Here is a 23,271-nt window from a genome sequence, read left to right as displayed (position 1 = left end):
TCACTGTTGGTCACCACATTTGTATGTGCAGGGAAGTCGAAGATCAAATCCACTAGTTATGCAACTTGGATGACTAGGGCAGGGTATTAAGTTTGCTACTGTAACACACAATTCCAGACACTTTGTGACTTTCAACAACCAGTGGCTTGCTCAGATAGCATGGGTCTGCTCTTTAGGCTACGGGCCCTGCGTGAATGGGTTTTCCCTTCCCTGGAGGAGCAGTGGTGTGGACATGCTGTTCTCCTGGTAGAAGGCAGAAGCGAGACCGCACTGAACCACAGTGTTGAATGCAAAGCTTCTCTGATGTGGCAGGTGTCTCATTTGTTCACACTGGCCATGGCCACTTCCATGGCCAGTTTGGACAGTGGGGCTGGAGGTCCACTGAGGCTACCAGGACCCATTGCAGGTCACATGACAAAGGGCAAGAGTGTGTGGGCTTTTTTGGGGTTGGGCATGGTGGGAGGTGGGAGTCCACCTCTGGAGAAGCTGGAGGTCTAACCTCTGTCTTGGGCCATGTAAGATAAGAAAGGACGATCTGTACAGTGGCGTCACCACTGTTGACATGGTGACATCACTACCACTAATGTCAAGTATGTTAGGTATTTGATCTTGGTTTGCAAATATGCTCTGTGCAACCAAGTTTGCAATTCCTTGCTCTCACTTCCAGTGCTGAACCATCTCTGGGGACTGCTGTAGGAACCATAGGAAACGGCAAAGTGGTTGATTCTCTTGTGTAAGAAGCTCTGAGAACTGTCTTGACTTGAGCAGTGTGACCATGACTTTCAGAGTTGTTGGGCTTGTGTTTTTGGACAAGTGCGCTCTCCCATCACATGGCCCTGAGCTAAGAGAGAGGCCAGAGGTTGGGTAAAGGGAGGTGACAGTGGGTTGACAGGAGTGTCCATGAGCACCTGCCTGGACAGAGGCTCGTGGCTGCCGAGCAGGGTCCATGGCCGTGATGTAGGACCTCTGTGTCACATTCGCGGTACTGAAGTTCATCAGGTCACTGATAGCCACAGGATTAAATAGGGAGGGTGGGAAGTGAGCGCATCCTAGGAGTCACGGCCCTGGTGTGCGGATCTCGGTTGCAGATTTTGTGGGGAATAAAGCCGCAAGGCACATTGCTATTTAACTTCAGATAAATTTTTTAGAGATATTTGGAGACACCTTCTTATTTAAAAAAATGTTAATAGCATCATTTATTCAACAGGTACTAGATTCACAATGTTCAAAATTTGAAACAAAAGTCTCCATTCTCACCCTGACTCATGACTTCAGCTCTGCTTAAGAGGCCTTTGTTAGTTTCTTGTGGGTCTGTCCTTCCGCAGACCCTCCCTGCATAGTGTAAGACACATCCTTTGTTGCTGGAACACTTGGAAGACTTCTACAGAATGAAAATTAAATTAGAAATTACTTGTGCTGGGGGTGACTGGGTGGCTCAGTCAGTTAAGTGTCTGACTTGATTCGGGCTCAGGTCACGATCTCAGGGTCCTGAATCTAGCCCCAAGTTGGGTGGGTGTGTGCCAGGTGCAGAGCCTGCTTAACATTCTCCCGCTCGCTCTCCCTCTGCCTCTCCCTGCCCTTCCCTTCTCTCTTAAAACAAAAAATAAATTGTGCTTCAAACTTATTTGGAATCTTCCAATAGGTGTTACATTTGAATGTGTTTGTTCCTCAGTATATGTTTTTTTTTTTTTAAAGATTTTATTTTTTTATTTGACAGAGAGAGAGAGATCGATCACAAGTAGGCAGAGAGGCAGGCAGAGAGAGAGAGAGAGGAGGAAGCAGGCTCCCCACTGAGCAGAGAGCCCTATATGGGGCTCGATCCCAGGACCCTGGGATCACGACCTGAGCCGAAGGCAGAGGCTTTAACCCACTGAGCCACCCAGGTGCCCCAGTATATAAGATTTTTATCACTCAGTATCCTATAGGAAAAGTATTTTTTGTCAGTATAATTGTCTTTGCACTCAAGTTGAATATTTTAAGAAGCGAAAGGCGGTTTTTTTTTTTTTTAAGATTTTATTTATGTATTTGACAGAGAGATCACAAGTAGGTGGGGTGAGGGGAGGGGGAGTGTGGAAAGCAGGCTCCCTGCTGAGTAGAGAGCCCGATGCAGGGCTTGATCCCAGGACCCTGAGATCATGACCTGAGCTGAAGGCAGAGGCTTAACCCACTGAGTCACCTAGGCACCCCAAAGAGAAAGTTTTTAAAGGGAGTTAGTATAGGTCCAAGTACTGGGTATTTTAAAATTTAGCATTAGCAATACAGTTAACTCATTACAGAAATCTTTTCATTTTTTGCTGTTGAACTTCTTTTAAATTTATTTTTGTATCATTTTATTTTTTTCGTCATGACAGTGCACTCTCTAGTCCCCATCCCCTGTTGCCCCCACCCCCCCTACCTGCCACCCTCGGTAACCTTATCAGTTTGTTCTCTATAGTTAAGAGTCTGTTTCTTGGAGTACCTGGGGGGCTCCGTCAGTTAAACACCTGACTCTTGATCTCAGCTCAGGTCTTGATCTCAGGGTCATGAGTTCAAGCCCCACACTGGGCACCACACTGGGTGTGGAGCCTACTTGAAAAAAAAAAAAAGAGTCTGTTTCTTGGTTTGTCTCTCTCTCTCTTCTTTTTTCCTTCATTTGTTTTATTTTTTAAATTCCACATATGAATGAGATCATATGACGTTTGTCTTTCTCTGACTGACTTATTTTACTGAGCATTATACTCTCTAGCTCCATCCATGTTGTTGCAAATGGCAAGATTTCCTTTTTAACGGTTGAATAATATTCTACCATGTACCCACCCCTATACCACATCTTCTTTATCCATTTATCTATCTCTGGACTTAGGCTACATGGGGATGCATGTATCCTTCTGAGTTAGCATTTTTGTATTTTGGGGGTAAAAACCCAGTAGTGTGGATTTCCAGATCATAGGGTAATTCTAGATTTAACTTTCTGAGGACCCTCCGTACTGTTTTCCAGAGCGGCTGCACCAGCGCGCATTCCCACCAACAGTGCACGAGCAGTCCCCTTTCTCCAGATCCTTGCCAACACCTGTTGTTTCTTTATGATGCAAATCTTTTATCCTCATGGTGCTTCAGCTTTATTAATTAGAAAATTGATAGATGGATGCTTATTATCTAGCCTCAGAATAGTAGAAGCTGCGCTCTATGGAAGGCACACAAATATTCAGAAAGTTATCTGAAAACTTCTGCCCCAGCTGTTGTTACAGAATGAGCTGGCAGAAGGAAGAGTAGATCAGGAGCAGAGTAGGAGAGCCCTCTTTCCCCGGCTTTCAGAACTCATCTCAGGCATCTAAGCCCCTTTCTCTGAGAGCGCCTGTTTGTCGGTGGCTAAGTAAATATTATTTCCATTAACCAAAGAGGAAGAAAAAAATGTTTGCAATACATCATTTCCCTGGCAGTTTGCCTAGGGCTCTTTTTTTCCCCGAAGCAGAAAGCGTCCCTGGTGGGCACCGAACAATATGCTTGTGCTGCCTGCAGATGTAGCTCATTGCCCAAGCCCGAGGCCCTGGCCACATGCCTCCCGAAGAGTCACAGCCCCCCTTTCTGCCTTTTACGCAGCAGGCGAGCCCTTGGAGGCGCCCTCTGCCACGGGCAGTGCTCTGGGTGGGGTTTTCGTTTTTTTTTAAAGCAACAATCCTAGGACGTTTTCCCAGGAAGATGTATCCAGAATTCGATCAAAGAACATAATTAGCAAAACCGAGGCGGTCATTTCCTGTTAGTAGTCTGAAGCCAACTTAGGTTTGTTTGTCCCCAGGTCACTTGGGTTGGGGGCCCCCTGCTAGAGAGAAGGGGGAGCACTGGGGTCGTGCCTGGGTGATCCTGTCCCTGACCCCACCACTTCCACTCTGCTCCAGGCCCCTGTGCCTGAACCTAGGAATTCACTGGAGGAAGAGGAAAGACCCCAGGATTCGGACCAAAAACAGCAGCCGGAGAACCACCGAAGCTATTCTTCATTGACCCACAGTGACTGCTGTCCTTGGGGGTGAAGCTCGTCTATGTGCCGGGGATTAGCACCCCTGTGAGCCACCCAGGCACCCCGTGCGAAGTTTTTATGTGATATCTCATTTGTTCCTTGCAATGATCTCGTGAGCTTCGTATTTTAGGAGTAAGGAGAATGAGGACCAGGCACTTGTCCAAAGTCCGTTAAAAAGTTAAAAGTCAGTTAAAAAATAAAAGTTTTAACTTTATTCTGTCTGGTTCCAAATTCTGCACTTCCACAATATTATTACAGACAGTCTGCACGACCACGGTGAAGCCCACCATGGGTAAGCATGACATAGGTAACGGCCGGATTCCAGGCTCTAGGTTCAAATTCCACCTTGTGTCACGGCATTTGATATTTGCTTGTGGACTCTGGGAAACTACTGTTGTTGTTGGTCAAGGAATTTTGAGGATGGAAGAAGCTCTAAGATAACCCTCTGGTAAGATGACCTTTTTTTTTTCCCCCTTTCTAAATCTAAGAAAGTCAGTGAGAAGTTTTCTACTTCCGTTGCAGGAGACATTTTGTGGGCAGCCTTGGACATAAAGTCATTCATAGGCTGTCACTTCCCCCACTGAGAGGCTGGGCAGAGGGTCTGCCGGAGTGTGGTCAGTCGATCAAGGCCATCCGTGGTCAGAGGAGGGTGAGGCAGGACAACCTGTGGAATGACCAAGGCAAATTCTGAAGTGAACACGTGGCCAGAAGTTGGATTCAGTGTGGAGGGAACAAGGACCACAGTGGGGAGAGTCTCCGTGGAAGCCAGAGTTGGGGGCGGCAACTCTGAGTCTGCTGACAGGGCTGGGGGCTGGGCTTGGGGGTCCCAGGGACATTCCCAGTGACTCCTAGGGAAGGGTTTTAGCCTTGTCACCCCTGCCCACAGTTTGTATACATCGTTTGTGTAAATCTGTGAAACCACTAGAAATATTAACTCCGAATTAGTGGAGACAAACCAATATTACCCAAAGGGACAGAAGGATCCTAGGAGTTAATTTTGCCTGTCTTCGGCCTGCTGCTTGTGGCATTTTTGATTAGACAAAGGTCGTCATAGTTTATTAAAAATAAACTAGAAATAGATGGAACCTTGTCCTGCCCCTGTCTTCTTCCTGTTACATCTCCATTTCATGTGGTTGTCTGGCCAGAACAGTGTCTATTTTTAAAGCAACAGAGAATGCTTTCAGGCTTGGGTGAGAAAGGCCGGCGTTAGTGAACCTCGCTTTGGGCCAGCGGCTCCTCGCAGTGAGTCACAAATCTCTTCCGCCATCTTGGGATGGTGACTGGGCCACAAGGGAGCAGGACCGGGGAGACGTCCTTCTAACCTTTTGTACAAGTTATTGGGGAATAGAATAGACTAGAATCTGGTCTGAAAGGGAAACATCCCCCTTCCATGTTTTTTCATTTCAGGCCTTTAATGCTGTTCTGTTTTTTTTTTTTTTAAACTATATTTAGATCCAGAAACAAAACAAAACAGAACACCCAACTGAAGCGAGATGGTTTTAGTTTGGAAAAAGCCTGAGAGAGAGAAAGGTGGTGGTGGGGTAGGGGGCTAGGGTGTCAAACTAAATGATTCCAAATGCCAAGAGTTGAATCGTTATAAAACCAAGATGTCAGAGTTAATATTCTCTGCACCCCGGTTGCCTCCACTCAGAGCCCTGTCTGGGGCCTGCGCCTTTCCACCCGCTCAGGCACAGCTCACAGTGTCGGCCCGAAAGAATGAGTCACTCAGTGGCACGGAGGGCACTGGGCCAATTGCAGGTTTTAGCAATTCCCTGTGATTTTAATTTGATCATATTTCTCTGTTTATAACCTTTTTCTAAAAAGAATTCCAAGTGCCCATGCTTCCCTCTTATTTCCAGTAAGCAGAGCTGTATTTGGTGATATTATCTTAGGGACACTTGGCGGCTAGGTCTGTTCTTCCCTGGATCTAGATATTTTCTCTTCTAGACACCACCTCCAGAAAGTCCTCTCTTAATACTTCACGCACACAGGGCCTCCTTCCAGCCTCCTCTTTGCAGCCATATGCACCGCTTCTAAAACCCCAACCCGGGGGGCACCTACGTGGCTCAGTGGGTTAAAGTGTCTGCCTTTAGCTTAGGTCATGATCCCAGGGTTCTGGGGGCTTGATCCTCAAGCTGAGCTTGAGGCTGAGTCCTGGGCTGAGCTCTCTGCTCAGCGGGGAGCCTGCTTCCTCCTCTCTCTCTCTCTGCCAGCCGCTCTGCCTGCTTGTGATCTCTGTCTGTCAAATAAATAAATAAAATCTTAAAAAAAAAAATAAAAATAAAACCCCAGCTCAGTTCCTGCCCCATCCCAAATGTTTTCCTTGACCCTTCATTTAGTCTGTGTCTCTTCCTTTTCTGACTCTTTGACACATTCTCTGTATCACAGGGTTAGTAACTCGCTACATACGAGTCAGACGCTGGTATGTTTGTGTATGTGTGTATTATATGTACATATGCACACATAGGTATATGCATTTATGAATCTGTGTTGTCGGAATGTAATACGGTTTTATCCATCGAAGGTTTAGTCATACATTTAGCTTCCAGTGTAGACAAGAGAGTCCCAGTTCTGGGCTTTACGGGGCCTTGTTCAGGTCCTTCCATTGCTGTGTCTCCCCATGGGGCCAAATGGACTCACCTCTGCCTTCTTATAGGCTTTGCTCTGGGTACCTGAGACTCAGAATTTCTTGTCCAAATGACCCCAAACCCACTTACAGAGGCTGTGCAGGTTCTTGCCTGTGTTTGTGGGGCTGTGCACTCCAGGGCTGAGGGAAGGGATAGGGAACCGAGGCAGGGTGGGAAGGCCAGGGCTGAGGTCTGGGTGCAGAATGCTGGGGAGTTCAAGAATCCTATATAGAACTTGGCCTTCCAAGCCCTTATGGAATACATTTTGTCAAGGAAGTGGGATGGGGTCACACCTGGCCCACTCAGTCTGGAGAGCATGCAACTCTTGATCTTAGGGCTGTGAGTTCGAACCCTATGTTGTGTGTAGAGATTACTAAAAATAAAATCTTTTTTTTTTTTTTTTAAGGAAGGGATAAACCCATTTCGTTTAAGTTTTTACCTTGATTCATGACGTTTACGTATGTAGGTTAGGGTAAGTGGCTTCTTTTGTCCTCTTGCCCTCATGCCACAAAGTTTGGGGCTTTTGTCCCCAGCACAACTATTCATGTCTTGTCAGCAGTGTTTAAAAAATATTTTTGTTTGATTTCTTTGTAACTGGGGTGCTTAAGTCTGACTTTGAGTAGCTGAAAGGATATATTTTGGTTAATTACGAAACTTTGTTCTACCATGAAGCTTATCCCTGTACCAAGTGAATATTTTTCCTGCCTGTAACATGTGTGGGGGTGGATAACATATCTACTAAATGAGTGAAGTTGAATATACAACCCCACAAATAATCGTAAAAAATAATTTATGGCAACAAATACTATTTTTTTCATCTATATTGCATTCACCCCCTACCCGCATGTACCAAGCCTCCCCTTCTTCCCTTCTATTGTTAATTGTCCAGAAATCGTTATTGAGTGTGCTGAGCCTGTGGCCAGGCACAATGAAAAATACATGAGGTCCCTATAGAAATTCTGTGCTTGGAACAAAGAAAGGACAAATAAGAAACTCTAATAAAACTTCAGATTTTATGGCTTTAACCGCAAGTGCTACGGTAGACTGTTGGTGTCTTGAAGAGAATATTTTCCTATTTTTAAAAAATGAGACCTTTTTGGCATTTTAAAATAATAAAAATGGAAGTGCTTTCATTTATCAGTAGCCCTTTTAGTTCTCATAATGTACTGGAAGGCAGACATGATCATTCCCATTTTACAAAGGAGAAAATCAGGCTCAGAGAAGTTCAGTGACTTCCCCAAGGCTACTCAGCTGTGACCCAGAAGGGCCAGGCTTAGTGAAGCTGCTTTGTGCATACCTGGCACCTTCCAGACGCCCAGGATCTTATCACAGACAGTCACAAACAGTTGTCATTTAGAGCAGGATACATTGCCTGTGGGGTGAGATCAGGTTTGTGAAGAAATGAGAAGCTTCAAAGCATGAAAGATTTTGGTTCTTCAAATACAAATTTCCCACTGAGTATAGGTTTATCTGAAAGATTAAAAAAAAGGAAAAGAGAGGGATGCCTGCATGGCTCAGTTGGCTGGGCGTCTGCCTTCGGCTCAGCCATTGGGCTCCTTGCTCAGCAGGGAGCCTGCTTCTCCCTCTCCCTCTACCTGCTTGTGTTCTCTCCCTCTCTCTCTCTCTGCCAAATGATTAAGTAAGATCTTTTAAAAAATGGAATAGAGAGGGGCACCTGGGTGGCTCAGTGGGTTAAAGCTTCTGCCTTCGGCTCAGTCATGATCCCAGGGTCCTGGGTTCGAGCCCCGCATAGGGCTCTCTGCCCAGCAGGGAGTCTGCTTCCTCCTCTCTCTCTGCTTGCCTCTCTGCTACCTGTGATCTCTGTCTGTCAAATAAATAAATAAAATCTTTTAAAAAAATGGAATAGAGAGTATCCATTGTATATTATATGAGTATTATTCAATTTCTTTTAAAGTCACTTTAAAATAATCAGATTTTTTGAGGTATAATTTACAGAAAATAAAATTCACCTGTGTTAACTGTGCTGTGGGATGAGTTGGACAGATGTGTTCAGTCGTGAAAACATCTCCACAGTCATAATAAGAAACTGCTCCGATCCTCCGGGCCGCTTTGCTGTCACCAGTTTCTGGCAACCACAGATCTGCTGTCACGATAGTTGGGTTTTTCCTAGTATTTCATATAAATGGAATCATACGGTGTGTAGTCTTCTGTGTCCGGCTTCTTTTATTTACTTTGGGCCCACTTTTAATTATTTCTGCTTTTCCTCTTTCAGTCCTCAGGGCACACGAACGAGGCTTTACTCTCCAAGTGAAATCATGTGGTTCCCTAATTCCCTGCGACTTACTGTTGATGGGACGATTCACTCATAGACTTGGGCACCCCAGGGCAAACCACCGCTCTGAAATTTCCCACCCTTACTTTAATTGGCTTTAACTGGGCATCGACCCCGATGGCTTGAATGGCAGCTTTTCTGCTTTCTAACTATGTGATCTTGAGCTGATGTACTTTCTCCCCAGTTTTCTCACCATGGAGTGGGGATGATAACTGGATACCCCTCATTGGCTCATTTGGGCCAAGTGAGATTTTACATGGAACAGACTTGTATCTGACCTTTTGTGAGAAATTAATAAGGACGATGATTCTTGAGGTATGGCTCCTACTTCTGCTTTCTTTCTAATTAGAGGCCTGTGCTAGGGACCCACGAGGTAGGATGAAGGGCTTTATCCATTTATGGTATTTTCAAACCAAACTAATCTTGCAGATTTTTCTGTAACGGATCATGGTGATCCTTATCTGATGGTGCCTTTGAGACACATGGTAACCACTTCAGTAAATATTTATAAATGTCAGCAAATAAATGTATTTAAGGAGGAATATTTCCAAGCCCATGGAATACACAGCGTTCAGAACTAAAGAGAAGTAAATCACCAAACTGTTTCATGAACCAGGGAATTCCTGGATACTCAATTTTCTTCTTTCACTTTTGCATAGAGTATTTTCTTTGCAAGCTGAAGGGCCTGGAACTAACCAGCCCTTAAATGGATCAATTTTATGACTTCAAGAGATAAATAAAAAGCCAAACCTGTTTCTGAAAAGGTCGTATCTTTGTTGCAAATCTATTATGCCTTTTGACAATTGAATTTTAGCACCCCTCCTCGAATCTATAAATTGGGCTCCAGTCAGCTAAGGCAGGTGTGCACATGGCAATAAAGCAGGAGACAGCTTGTGCTTCCCAGAAATATTAACAAGTTGATTCCCAAGTCAGATTTCCTCAAGGTGTGTGTCCATACTCAGCATTTTGTCCCGATTTTAACTTCTTTTTTTAAAAAAATATTTTATTTATTTGACAGAGATCACAAGTAGGCAGAGAGGCAGGCAGTTGGGGGGAGGGGGAGCAGGCTCCCTGCTGAGCAGAGAGCCCAATGTGGAGCTCTATCCCAGGACCCTGAGATCATGACCTGAGCCCAAGGCAGAGGCTTAACCCACGGAGCCACCCAGGCGATTTTAACTTCTTACAATTTATAGATCTCTACAAACCGAAACACGTTAGTGTTTTTAAGTAATAATTGTTGCTAACTGTGGGACAGGTTTGAATGTCAAAAATCTCGTCTTGTGTTTACGCACATTTGCAGAGGCTGGTTGTGTCCTTCTGGATGGGCGAGATCTGACCCCTGTCAGGGTGGAAGGTTGAGATGGAAGGACAGGCATGCCTACACTACGCTTCTGATTTCCAAAGAAGCCAATTAACCTTTGCTATGATCTTGACCTTCATCAGAGCTTACAAATGTTAATCCTCGCCACATCTTCCTTTGATAAATTTAGCACAAATCAATATCAGAAATAATAACAAGTTTTGAGGTATTTGGAGAAGTGGCCAATGGAAGAACGATGACCTTGCACATTGTCCATGTCACGTGTTGCTGTCTGGGACAGAGAAAGGTGAAGTCTGGACCTGCTCCTTAGAGATCAGAGCAGAGTCATTCTATGAGTCGGGCTATAAGCTCAAGAAAGCAGGGTAGCCTCAGCACAATGCCTGGCACATGATAGGTCTTCTACTCAATAAACATATAGGGAATAAATTTGTATTCCTTCAATAAGCATCTGCTAATAAATGAATACATGGGATACTGAAATAATAGGTTAATCTACTTCTAGACTATGGTAAAAAGAATCATGTAAGAGAGCATTTGGTTCAGACAGATCAAATTCGATTTTGGGGGGGGTAAAAGCATTTTATAGACATTAAAACACAAAAACCTCTCTTACTCGGATTATTTTCCTGGAAGCCTTGTTTCCTAGATATTACTTATTGCAGATGGCATGTACTTTAAGGGGAAACAAAAAAACAGGGAACAGAGAGTGCCTGTTGAGGTCTCAAGGGATACACAGGTCCCCAGGATTGTGGAGGATGACAGTCTTGTGGTCCTATGAGCTCTGGAGAGTGGCCCAGAAAGCTGGGATGGCCCGGGGTGCTGGCCTGACTTAGTGCTGTACTGATACTGGTCTGCGAGTTCTGAGGCTGAGGTCATGGTACCCCGCCAGCCTGTCCCTCCACCCAAACCTGACCTTGGACTGGACAGATTTCCTGTCTCTGACCTAGGTTTTATGTTTCTGAACTGCCTGCCACGTGGACTATTAATTTCCAAATGTGCTTAGTATTTTTTTTTTTTTACAAGTGGACTTACTTGAAAGGACTTAAGTTTGTCCATGAACCACTTAAACCATCTGCTTTCTGAGTCACCCTTTGGGGGACACTGGCTTACCCATTTATAGCCTGAAATAGATTACCTTTGCTTATACTCCTTTGTCTCCAAGCAGTAAAATTGCCCAGGTAGGAATTTTTGTGAAGGAGGGGGGAGTGTGTGTGTGTGTGTGTGTGTGTTGTGTATGTTTGGTATGAAATTGCCTAATACAATTAAGGATTTTTTAAAAATACTCAGAGCCTGATGGCTAATGATGATGAACATTTTTTCATGTGTCTGTTAGCCATTTGTATGTCTTTTTTGGAGAAGTGTCTGTTCACGTCTTCTGCCCATTTTTTGACATGATTATCTGTTTTTTGGATGTTGACTTTGAGGAGTTCTTTATAGATCTTGCATATGAGCCCTTTGTCTGTACTGTCGTTTGCGAATATCTTCTCCCATTCCGTGGGTTTCCTCTTTGTTTTGTTGACTGTTTCCTTTGCTGTGAAGAAGCTTTTGATCCTGACAAAGTCCCAAAAGTTTATTTTCACTTTTGTTTCCTTTGCCTTTGGAGATATATCTTAAAAGAAGTTGCTGTGGCTGATGTCGAAGAGGTTACTGCCTATGTTCTCCTCTAGGATTTTGATAGATTCCTGCCTCCTGTTGAGGTCTTTTATCCATTTCGAGTTTATCTTTGTGTATGGTGTAAGAGAATGGTAGAGTTTCATTCTTCTATACATAGCTGTCCAATTTTCCCAGCACCATTTTTTGAAGAGACTGTCTTTTTTCTGCTGGATATTTTTTTCTACTTTGCTGAAGATTATTTGACCACAGAGTTGCAGGTCCATATCTGGACTCTCTACTCTATTCCACTGGTGTGTGTGTCTGTTTTGTGCCAGTACCATGCTGTCTTGGTGATCACAGCTTTGTAGTAAAGCTTGAAATCAGGTAACATGATGCCCCCAGTTTTGTTTTTCTTTTTCAACATTTCCTTAGCAATTCGGGTTCTCTTCTGGTTCCATACAAATTTTAGGATTGTTTGTTTTAGCACTTATACAGTGGAATATTGTGCAGCCATCAGAAAGGATGAATACCCAACTTTTGTATCAACATGGACATGACTGGAGGAGATTATGCTGAGAGAAATAAGTCAAGCAGAGAGAGTTAATTATCATATGCTTTCACTTACTTGTGGAGCATAAGGAATAACATGGGGGACATTAGGAGAAGGAAAGGAAAGGTGAATTGGGGGTAATCAGACAGGGAGATGAACCATGAGAGACTGTGGATTCGGGAGAAACAAACCGAGGGTTTTGGGGGTGTTGGGGGGTTAGGAGGGCCTGGTGGTGGGTATTAAGGAGGGCACATATTGCATGGAGCACTGGGTGTGGTGCATAAACAGTGAATCTAGGAATACTGAAAAAATAAAATTAAATGAAAAAAATAAAAATACTCAGAACCTTACTCTTAATTTTAAAATCTGGTAGGCCCCATGTTCTGCTCAATTCTATAATTTCAACCTTTGCCTTTAATAGACCTTATGACACCTTAATTTTCTGTACTGTCAAGGAAAGTTGGGCTTAGATTTTATAATATAAGTTAGAAAGAAAGATGTTTGACAAATCTAAAGATCACTAAGACATGGGTAATGTTCTTTTTAATCAAGAAACTGTGGTTGATCCTCTAGAGGAGGGTAATAAATACACTATCCTTGTTTTTCATCCACCCCCACTACCTGTTACATTTAGCTCTTTTACATGATAGAAGTCTCCCATCTGACAAAACTTCTGCTCTGAGCTGGATTGATTTAGGATGACTGTCGTTGTTATGGATCTTGGTATTTCCAGATTCTCCGCAGCATTTTCTTCAGACAGGAATTCCAAAGGGATCTCTACTTTTCACCTCTGTTCTTTAGATTCAAAAGACATTCTGTGTGTTGATCTTTTATCTTGAAGCTTTATGAAATCGGAATGACAGTGTATCAATACCCAACAACCCTGAATCCTAAATTCACTCTTCTCAGATCCTGCAGAATAAAGCGTTACCTTCTCATGAACTCTTACATTTTCTTCTCTCTCGTGCCTCTCTACAGCGAAACTGGAGCCATTAAAGGGACTTAATTCTAAGACACATTTTCTACACAAACTTGAGAGTCTCTCATTTTATTATTTTGTTCTATACTAAAAAGGATATCCTTTAATAATTGGACCCTGCACATAGGTTGAGCTGCTATCCTGACTTTAAATTCATTTATTCATAGGTGTTTATTGAACTTTCTTGACTTTAATGTCATTCATTCATTCGGTAGGTATTTACTGACCATCTACTCTGTCCCAAAATCAATGTGAGGGGCAAGGGATGCAGCATCTTTCCTCCAGAGACCAGATGGGTGATTGGCTGGTCCACCTGAACTTGTATTAGATCTCATTCATTCTAAGGCCATTTTTTTTTTTTTTTTTTGGTTCGGACCACACACGACCCCACATATATACTTACTTCTGGTGGCAAATGCATTTCTTTTGTTTCTGCCTCTGCAAATAGCTCTGCTTATTCGTTGGTAGCTGTCATTCCAAACCTTATGCTTATTTCAAGTGCTTTAGTTATGGGGTATATAACTTAGGTCAAGGTTTCTTGGAGAGCAATAGGAAAAACTATCCTCTACTTAGACAAACATCTCTCACAGGATAGGACTGGTGTGGCAGTATTGCTCCTCAGAGTTCTCAAGGCCACAGGCTCCTTTTTGTCACTAGCTGTAACTGGCCTACATTTCCAAGATTACCTCATAGTCCAGAATGGCTGCTCTAGCTCCAGCCATCATATCTGCATTTCAGCCACCCAAAAGGTCAAAGGACAAAGAAATAAGGTTAAAAGATTTGCATCAGATGTTCTTTAAACATTGTACACTTAGGCTTCCAGTCCTGTCCTCAAGCGTTGATACTTGTGAATGCACTTTTCTTCTAATATGAAAGAGTAATTCTCTGTCATCTCTCTAAATACTTTATGGTAATGGATCATGCTCTTTAATTCCAGAAGATCCCTGGCTGTGAAACGTGTTTACCCATAAAAGAAAGAGGAAAAGCACAGTACAACACTACTGATTTTAAAAATGCTTCTAATGCATCTTTAAAAATGAACTCACAAAATTAAAAGCAAATAGAGATTAATGCTCCTATTCTTCTTCCGGCACGTTAAAAAGCCTCTGAAAGCAGTGATGGTTTTCTCCATATTCACAAAGGAGTATTTGATTGCACCTGTGGGCCCAGGGAGCGCTCACTCTTGTTAATTCTGTATATGACGTTGACATCACATCTGAATGCCCCCTAAGCCACAGTGTAAGCACAATATCGATTTCCATCAGACAAGGAGCATCCCTCTGTGAGTGCCTTTGACAGCCCTGGGAACTGTGCTGTTGGGTACCTCAGGCCGAGAACAGGCCTCCATTCGGCTGTCGTGCATTTTAACAGTGTTCCTTACTGCAAATGAAGAGCTTCTTCCATGCTTTTTTCCACCAGCATGTCTGTGGCCTAACATTTCTTGGGAGGTGCTGCCAGGCCACTTTGAAAGGCAGCAGTAAGCCTCTAGAAGTCAGCTGAGCTAAGCATTTACTGCAGTATGATTTCTCCCCCAAGTTCTCCAAGCATTTCCCAGTCTGCATCGCAGGATCGGGGAGGCCAATGGGTGTAGCAGTGGCTACTTGATACAGTCTGGATCTTTCTGAAGATGTGGCGTCTACATGGACAGTGGAATGTGTGTCAGAGGTGCCTGAAGAGGGCCGAGTGACGGATCATCGTGTCCCAGGGGAGAAGAGCTCTGGAACAAGAACAGACAAAAGCCAGGGAGAAAAGCCCAAAGGCCTCCAAGGGCTATGTTAGCATGGAAGGTTTGTGGTGAGCTGCAGCCCCATCTCAGTCCTGCCCTCCTCCCAAATGAAGCAAGTAAACCCCACCTGAGATCTGCAGTGGGCTGGTGGTAGACCCAGAAGCTTTTTCTTAAATCCGGAGGCTCCAGTGATGCTGCCGGGTTTTGTGGGCTTTTGTTCCGTCCTGCAGCTCCTGGAGTTTGGGTGAAGTGGGTGGGGTCAGGATCTAAGAGCCCCTGGGTTGCAGGCTCGGACACCGCCTTTTCTACAGGACTCGGGCCACGGAGGGATCATTGTCATTTTCTTCATGAAGCACAGAATGGAATCTTTCTTCCAGTCAGCTGCGGATACAAGCGGCTCTTGTTAGAAAGCAAATGCTGTGGGACATGGCGTTTCCCCTCAGAGAAGGCGGTTCATTTTCCACGGGGAATCGGAGAAACACGTTGGCCCATTGTGTGCCTGAGCAGCGCTCTCCTGGCACTGATCTCAGTGTCAAGTGACACTCTTTGACAGCTGCCACGTACTGCCACGCCCACTTAATCTGACTTGGGGGACAGAGGTGAAGGAGCTGTTGGCATCAGAGAGGGAACAGAGGAAATGGGAGTTTTGCTTTTTTTGGCAATGGCTTGGTTTCATTGGAGCTGGTTGATGTTTGCAGACTGCTGCCACCGACGTGAAAACACATGGCCTGTGGGAGACCGGCTGCTGGCTTCTGCTGACTCCTGCTCCCCGAGGACGCCGGGCAGGCGTGTGGCCCCCATGCCCAATGGTGGGGCTGAGTCAGGGCTCTGCAAAGACCCTTCTGAAAGCGTGTCTGGCCTCTGAGCCTTTCGATGTTGTAGTTTCAAAGACCTAAAAATAATCTTGATGTTTTCAGTTGCTCAAACACAGGCTGCATTGGGCAGTTAGTGGCCCAGGTGGCCGTCTCCCTGCTTGTCCCGCAGTTGGAAGAGTGGCAGGTGGATCAGCAGGCCAAGCCACTCCAGCCTGGGCTCTCCTGAGTCAGGGCCACAAAACTGGGTGTCAGTTCCCACACCATGGAAACTTGGACTTTGAGAAGTGGGGAAGGACTGTAGCTGTCCGATGCGGTGCCCAGCTGTTTCAGGTGTGCCATGATGTGACTTATTTGAGGGTACTTTTAAAATAGTAAGGAATTGGGGCACCTGGGTGGTTTAGTGGTTAAAGCCTCTGCCTTTGGCTCAGGTCATGGTCTCAGGGTCCTGGGATCGGGCCCCGCATTGGGCTCTCTGCTTGGTGGGGAGCCTGCTTCCCTTCCTCTCTCTCTGTCTGCCTCTCTGCCTACTTGTGAATGAATAGATAAAATCTTTAAAAAATAATAGTAAGGAATTAAAGGCAAAGCCCCATCATCCCTCCCCTTGGCAGTTTGTGCTTCTGTGGTATACAGATGTGGGTCCACAAAGGCAAGGATCCCTATCAGGCTGCGCTTTTAATCTATCTATCTATCGTCCTTCCTTTCTTTTTTTCTTTTTTAATTTGGAACTTTGCCAAGGAAGGGTGAGGTTTCAGAGGAGTTTTGCAGTTATTCAGAGAGTTTGCCTAACCATTTGGTGCTTTCCACCTCTACTTTAAATTGCTGTGAAATGACGTCATCATCAGCAATCTGTTCCACATCCTGAGCTGTCACGGACACTGATCTGGCCCCTGAGTTGGCCCGATCAAGTTGGCCCACCAAGTCGGGACTTGGTGGTGAGGTGTTCATCACGACTCAGTCTTGGCTTCCAGGGGACTTCATTTGTTTGCCTGCAGCAAACAGATGCGGTCCAGAGTCATTCCTGGAGCTTGGAGCAGGAATGTTAGTTGGTATGGTTTTGTGGATTGGGTTGCTGCAAGTCACTTGGGAATGGTATTCTGTGCAACCGGAATATGAAATGGGCAACCTGGTCCAAGAAGTCTGGAGAGGAACTATCCTATCATGTCTTAAAATGGACAATAATGCCCGTGCCATTCTCCGTTTTGCCCTTGCCTTTGTCAGTGAGTAAGAATACGTGGAAATTAAGATATCCCATTGTTCTCTGGAAGCTTTACCAGTCAATTCAGTGTTATGTTCTTTGTTTTCTTCACAAATCTGAAATTACAGAAATGTGGTTTTTCTGTCAACTGCTGATCCTTGATATCCACATTAGAGGTGATGCCTGGAAGTGAGTTGCCCTGGGCACGGGAATCTCTCTGAGATCTGAGCTGTCGGTTCGGCATAGATTCTGTGTTCTCAGTTTTGGTTGCTCCGAGGGGGGTCTCATCCAGCCACCACTGCCTGGCCCCTTCGGTTTCATCTCAACAAAAGGTAACATTGAGAGTCCACCCCCACCCCCATGCCAGCCTCGACCACCAAGCTGAGGTTTTCGCTGTGGGCTGATTGTTTCTGTCCTGGTGGCAAAGAAGAACTAGTTTGGACAAATTAAAACACAAGACCATTGAAACCAACACATAAAACAGCCACAAGGACATGGGCTTACACTGGCTTTGCAGACAAGATGAATAAACAGCTGCTTCTGTTTCCCCACCCCTACCTCACGCACTTGAGGCTGTTTCTTCTCGATCTGTAGTAAGGATCTATGAGAGTCAGGTTATTGACATTTATTTATGTTTAAGCCTAGAGGAGTGTTTTTGTCGGGGGATAAGATGAGGGAGGATTATTCAGGGTAATTTTATGTGATTGCTAACAAAAGTCTTTTTTTTTACTCTTCATAGTTCCCATGGTGATTTTTTTTCATTTGGCGCAGCATTGATCTTGTGGGTTTTAATTAGACTGTAAGAGCCACTCGGAGCAGCGAGTGTGGTGATTCGTTAGTATCTTCTCTTGTTTAATGTTTGTTGATGGTTAGACAACAAAAAGTGGTGCAAAATCTATTCTGTTGCTATCAGTTTCATTGCTTGATACCATAATAGGAATATAAAGGTGTCATGAAAGGGAGAAAAAATTAACAGTAAATGCTTTTGCCTTTTTTCCTCTTGACAGTGTCAACTCAAAATTCCTTTGAAATCACCTGGTAAAATTATGGTTTTCAGAATTCACAGAAGTGGTTAGACCCCAGAGGTTCTGAGTCTGAGGGCCTTGGCCTAGGGGAGGCTTGTGGTGGCAGGGTCACAGCAAGGGCTCAAGAAACCAGTACAGTTTGTGGATAGTAAGTAGCACACCTTATGTATAATGTTATGTTAGAGTTTTTCAAGTGTGTGTAGATGCTGTTGTGACTAATCAAACATAAATTCAATTTAAAAGCATAGCTGAGGGGCACCTGGGTGGTTCAGTGGGTTAAGCCTCTGCCTTCAGCTCAGGTCATATTCCCAGGGTCCTGGGATCGAACCCCGCATCGGGCTCTCTGCTCAGCAGAGAGCTGGCTTCCTCCTCTCTCTCTGCCTGTCTCTCTGCCTACTTGTGATCTCTGTCTGTCAAAATATAAATAAATAAAATCTTTAAAAAAAAAAGCATAGCTGAATTCACGATAGCCTTCTGTCATTAGTATTTTCTCAATAATCAAAAGATATGAAGTACAACTACTTCCACACAGGGATGCACATGATTTTTTTAAATTTAAATTCAGTTAGCCACAGTATGAGCACACTATTAGTTTTTGATATAATGTTCAATGATCCATTAGCACATAATTTTTTAACATTAAAAAATAGTCCCTATCTTTGAAATGGACAGGGACCACTGTTCTGAACGATTTATCAGAGTAGTGTTGATCCATTTATGAACATATATGTTGATAAAGGTATTCCTCCAAAAGTGTCTATGAAAGAACTTTCTGGAAAACAGATGACTGACATTCATTACAATGTAGAAAATGTGTCCTATAGCTTCTGCCATTTCTCAGTGATAACACTCCGAATTACTGTTTGATGGTGACACCAGCCTTAGGAACAGAATAAGTCAGCCTCCCTTTGGCTTCTCTCTATATCCCCTTCCCTCTTAGCCTTTACAGTTTCCTCAGCTGTTAGGAAGGGGATGAATTCATTGCTTCTGTGTCGGTGGCTGGAAATTTGGGAACATTGTTGGAGAGGCACTGTGAATTGCAGAATAGGACACCTTCCATTCTGTGACCATGAAGTTTGGCCAAGGTTTTACTATGTCTAGGTGCCACTCACTAATGAACACTGCCTGTCAGCTGACATGGGAAGGGTTGGGGTTTCTGGGGAGCTCAAAGAGAGGCACATGAAGAGAGCCTCAGGATTAGAATCTCCTAGATGAGTAAGCCTAAAGAGCCCGGCGGGGGTTGCTGGGAAAGGGGCACAGTTGACAAACAAATTCTCTACTTCCTTCCTCTCAGTTGCTGGGTCTAATGGAACTGGGATGTCTTCCCGTGTCTACTTCCCCAGAGATCATTGTTGATACCTACATAGCAATTCTTGAATTTCCATGATGAGGAGTTTTGAAGAAACGTGCTTCTGAGGAAAAAAGAAACTCTCTGAATTAGAGACATCAGTAGAGGTCTTAGACATCACTGATCCCAATTTCCCACTCCATACAAGAATCCTTTTATAGAGAAGCTTCCTAGAAGTCTAGAATACAAGAGTTCTGGTCATCTGGAATCAAGAGTGCTGGCCGGTTCTTACTTGCACACTTAAATTATATGGAGGCAGAAAATAAGACGGCTAACCTGAGCCTGTGTGTAAACATCGCATTTGGCAGTGAGTGCAGATGCGTTAGGGGGAAGGAGCAAGGTAGGGTTGCAAAGGGCAGTGGGGGGTGGGGTGGGGGGTAGCAGAAATGCATGCAGGGACATGGAGTGCTTGCGTGTGACTTCTGACCACAGTCTCCTGGTCTATTGTGTTTCTCCCCAGCACAGGTTGGTAACCACAGGAGCTAAGCAAATAATTCCTGTATCTATTTTTTCCTGTTTGGACAATGAATGCAATGTTTGTGTGCTCAAAAAGGCCCATTTTCCTGCCTGCTAGCCACAGTGATCTGCTTAGGAAGAAGCAAAGTTAAGAGCCGGTTAAAATGCACATGCACTTTGCTGTGGAGCACCTGACGTCATTGCTGGGTACTTTCGGTTTTGGAGTCTGAAATAACACACACATTCCAGGGGCCTGGGAAATTCCCTGGTGGCCATTGCCATAGAAGTCATCTCATTGAATCTCATTAAATTGTGGTGGAGGTCCCAGGCTTCTAATCTTGAATTGTTCAAAGGGAAAAAAGAGGTCTTTGTGGGGAAAGATGCCTTTGAAAGGCAGTCCACCTGTGGGCAGAGTCTCCTGTGCCTTTATGAATACTTCTAATGTTCTCTTTCTCCTCCTTAAATAATGACTGCTACTAAAAATAGCTTTCAGAGGGATATCAGAATATAGCTGTGCATAGCAGGACCTAGGCATCAGACAGATCACCGTTGAGTTTGGAACTTTGATTTCCCACACTCTTATGTGCAGGTCATTACCAGCCCAAGCTTCATTGCCCATGTAATTCCCAAAGGCAAAGGCATTTGGATGATAACAAGCAAGCATGTTTCCTAGACATGCGTCCTAGTTCCTACTTATTTTTGCCACAGTAGCTATATTTTGGGTTCAGGTCTTTACATTAGTAGCTGCCATTCCCACCCTTCCAGACACTTCATCCTTCTGGATGAAATTAAAATGACGATGCTTAGCCAAAGTCTAAGGGCATGGCAGGGAAACACTGGCCATGGGTGGGTGAACATCCCCCGCTGTGAAAGATGGATAAGGGGAGCAGAGGTGGAGGAACAGAGAGGGGCAGTGGTGGGTGGGGTGAGCAGATACTCCATGATCCTGTCCTCTACCTGGTAAAGAGGATGCTGGGCAGTGCAGTTCCAGCACTTTCTTATTACCATTGTCGGGACTTCTGGAATTAGCAATTTGTCACTTTGGGAAGGCATCGATTGGAGCACCCAGCCCATGACAGAGGTAGAGCAGTCTGCGTCTTGAGGTCCTCATGTGTGAAGAGCCTGCCCTTAATTTAGGATCATTTTCCTGCTCTGGAAAAAATTTAAAAAAGCCCTGTTGTGTCAGATCCTGGTCCAGCAGGCGGCATGACACCAAATGAGGTTCTGTGGGTGGGCACTGGGCAGCCTCATTTCCCTAGATACAAGTCCCACATTTATTGCAGCACTGCTCACAACAGCCAAGATGGAGACACAACCCAGGTGTCCACCAATGGATGAATGAATGAACAAGAAAATGTAGTATATACACGTGATGGAACATTATTCTGCCACCAAAAAGAAAGAAATCCTGCCATCTGGCAACAACACTGATGAAATTGGAGGCCATTATACTACAAGAAATAAGAGGGTCATGTCCAACAGGTATCACCTGACACTGCATATATGAAGAATCTAAAAAAATAGTTGAACTTCGAGAAGCAGAGAGAAGCCTGGTGGTTGCCAGGGGCTGGGAGGAGGAGGGAATGGGGAGTCGTTCTTCACCATATCAAGTTTCAGTCTTGCAGGATGAATGAGTTCTAGAAGTCCGCTGTGCAGAGTGGTTCAGCGGGAAGCTCATGTGTTGTGTTCCTACCACAAATAAAAAAAGAAAATCAGACAAAAAAAAAAAAAAAACCCAAAAAAACCCCACCAAGATGCAACTCACTGTCCAGCCACGACTTTAAACCTTCTCTGAGCTTCCTTGGAGTTTCTGCCTGTTCTGGCCCCTTCGGCACGAGTCTCAGGGTTTTCCTGCCACCGTGTGAAGCGAGCTCTTCCTTCTGTTTCTCCAAATGTACCTCCTTCAGCTCCAAGTGGCCTCCTCAGCTCTGTGACTGCGGAGGAGATGGGCAGGCCTGTTCGACCTTTCTGTGCTTTTCCCTACCCTGTGTTCTGGCGCCGTTCACCCTAGGTTTCCTCAAGATCTCTGTGGTTACACAGGCAGCCGTGGCTCCTCTCAGAACTTCCACAGCCAAATCCCCTCAAAGCCAGAAGCCCGGGTTATATCCGGACTTCAAGGCCGACTGTGATTTCCTTTCCCTTTGCTGTTGCTGCTCTGTTCTACCTGAGCAGGGGAAAAGCCGGGCCGCCTCCTGTTCTCGCAGCTTTTCCTGACCAGGTGCAGAGTCCCAGGACTTTTTTGTGTAAGTCTCTGGCTCTTTTTGGTGAGGGAAAGCAGCGTCGTAGCCTCTGGCTTGGAAAGATCTCTCGGAGGAGAACGCCTCTGGAGGATAAGCATGTCCTTGTGTCGCCGCGCATTGCAAGTCTCAGAAACAGAAGTGGCTGTGGTTGTAAGTCACCCCTGGGTGTCGTTCTCTGACTCCGCCCCTCGCAAAAGGGAGAGAAGAGGAGGCACCCAGTCTCTAGGGCTTAGTTCGGGGCCCGCCAGCCCTGCCCTGCTCTGGGGAGGCCTCCCTCCCCGCCCGCCATTCCTCCCCTAGCGGGTTCAAGCTGGCGTCGCCCACGGAGAAGGGCCGGCTGGGCGTCGTACAGAACGGCTTCGGCTGGTGCTGTCTCGGCTGTTTAACTGTGACCCTCACACAATTATTAAGAAGAAAATGGCCTCATTTCATTACTAATGAAATTTCCTGAAAGCCCATAGAAACAGGGGCTTGAAGGGAGCCACGTCTGCTTGTGTGAGAGCCGAACTGCAGGGCGTAAGCGCGCCTGACGTGATGGGGCGTGTCTCACGTGCGTCCGGGAGTCGCGGACATGCGCAGAGAGCACGTGGGGGGCTGCAGACCCGCCCGGAAGTGCTTAGTTTGGAACGTCGACACCCAAGGCAGTAAGAAAACAAGAAGAGGTCACAGTCCGGTGCTTCTCTTGTCTCTTGGGTGTTTGCAATGTGGCCGAGGCGGGGATGTTGACTGCTGGAAGCTGTTTCTGGAGCCCACAGCCTCGGTCTTACCCCTGTGAGTATTGACAGTGATGTGTTACTAGACACCCCCCGCCCCCCGCCGGCACCTTACCGGAGGGAACAGACACTGAGCCTGGAGGGAGGATCATGTCAAAGGAAAACAACCCAGCGGGTCCACCCAGCCCTCCTGCTCAAGAAGGTCCTTCCAGGTGAAGACGGCCATTGACTGATCTACTCTTTGATGTAAAACAATCCTCAAAAAGTGAGATTTGCTGAGGTTTGTCCCACTGTCCACTCCCCACAGCTCTGATTGATCGGATTTAAAAATGATACTGATATAAAATTTTAAAAATTATAGTAAGTAAAGGTTTCTTCTTCTTCTTTCTTTTTCCT

At 45.2% G+C, this 23,271-nt stretch overlaps 1 protein-coding gene and 1 long non-coding RNA gene across 5 annotated transcripts in view; one reads left to right on the top strand and one right to left on the bottom strand.

The window, feature by feature from the left end:
- ZDHHC14 (zDHHC palmitoyltransferase 14) overlaps positions 1-23,271 on the top strand; it is a gene marked incomplete at its 5' end in the record, with an annotated part of 268,451 nt that overhangs the window by 59,220 nt on the left and 185,960 nt on the right. The window contains one exon of one of the 4 annotated variants that reach the window (XM_082729579.1): positions 22,394-22,933. The exons of 2 other annotated variants lie outside the window; for them this stretch is intronic. In XM_082729579.1, coding sequence (XP_082585705.1) covers positions 22,734-22,933 — 200 coding nt within the window. Of the gene's footprint in view, positions 1-22,393; positions 22,934-23,271 lie in introns of those variants that run through there. One more of the 4 variants, XM_082729581.1, reaches the window with a different exon arrangement.
- Positions 18,654-22,290, bottom strand: LOC309864235. The gene is made up of 2 exons (XR_014311404.1): positions 21,688-22,290; positions 18,654-21,611 (listed from the first exon to the last, which is right to left on the bottom strand). It is a non-coding gene; the product is annotated as an uncharacterized lncRNA (long non-coding RNA).

The sequence above is a fragment of the Mustela nivalis genome (genome assembly GCF_964662115.1).
Source record: "Mustela nivalis genome assembly, chromosome: 5".
Taxonomy (NCBI): Eukaryota; Metazoa; Chordata; class Mammalia; order Carnivora; family Mustelidae; genus Mustela; species Mustela nivalis.
This window is presented reverse-complemented; position numbering and strand designations above follow the sequence as displayed.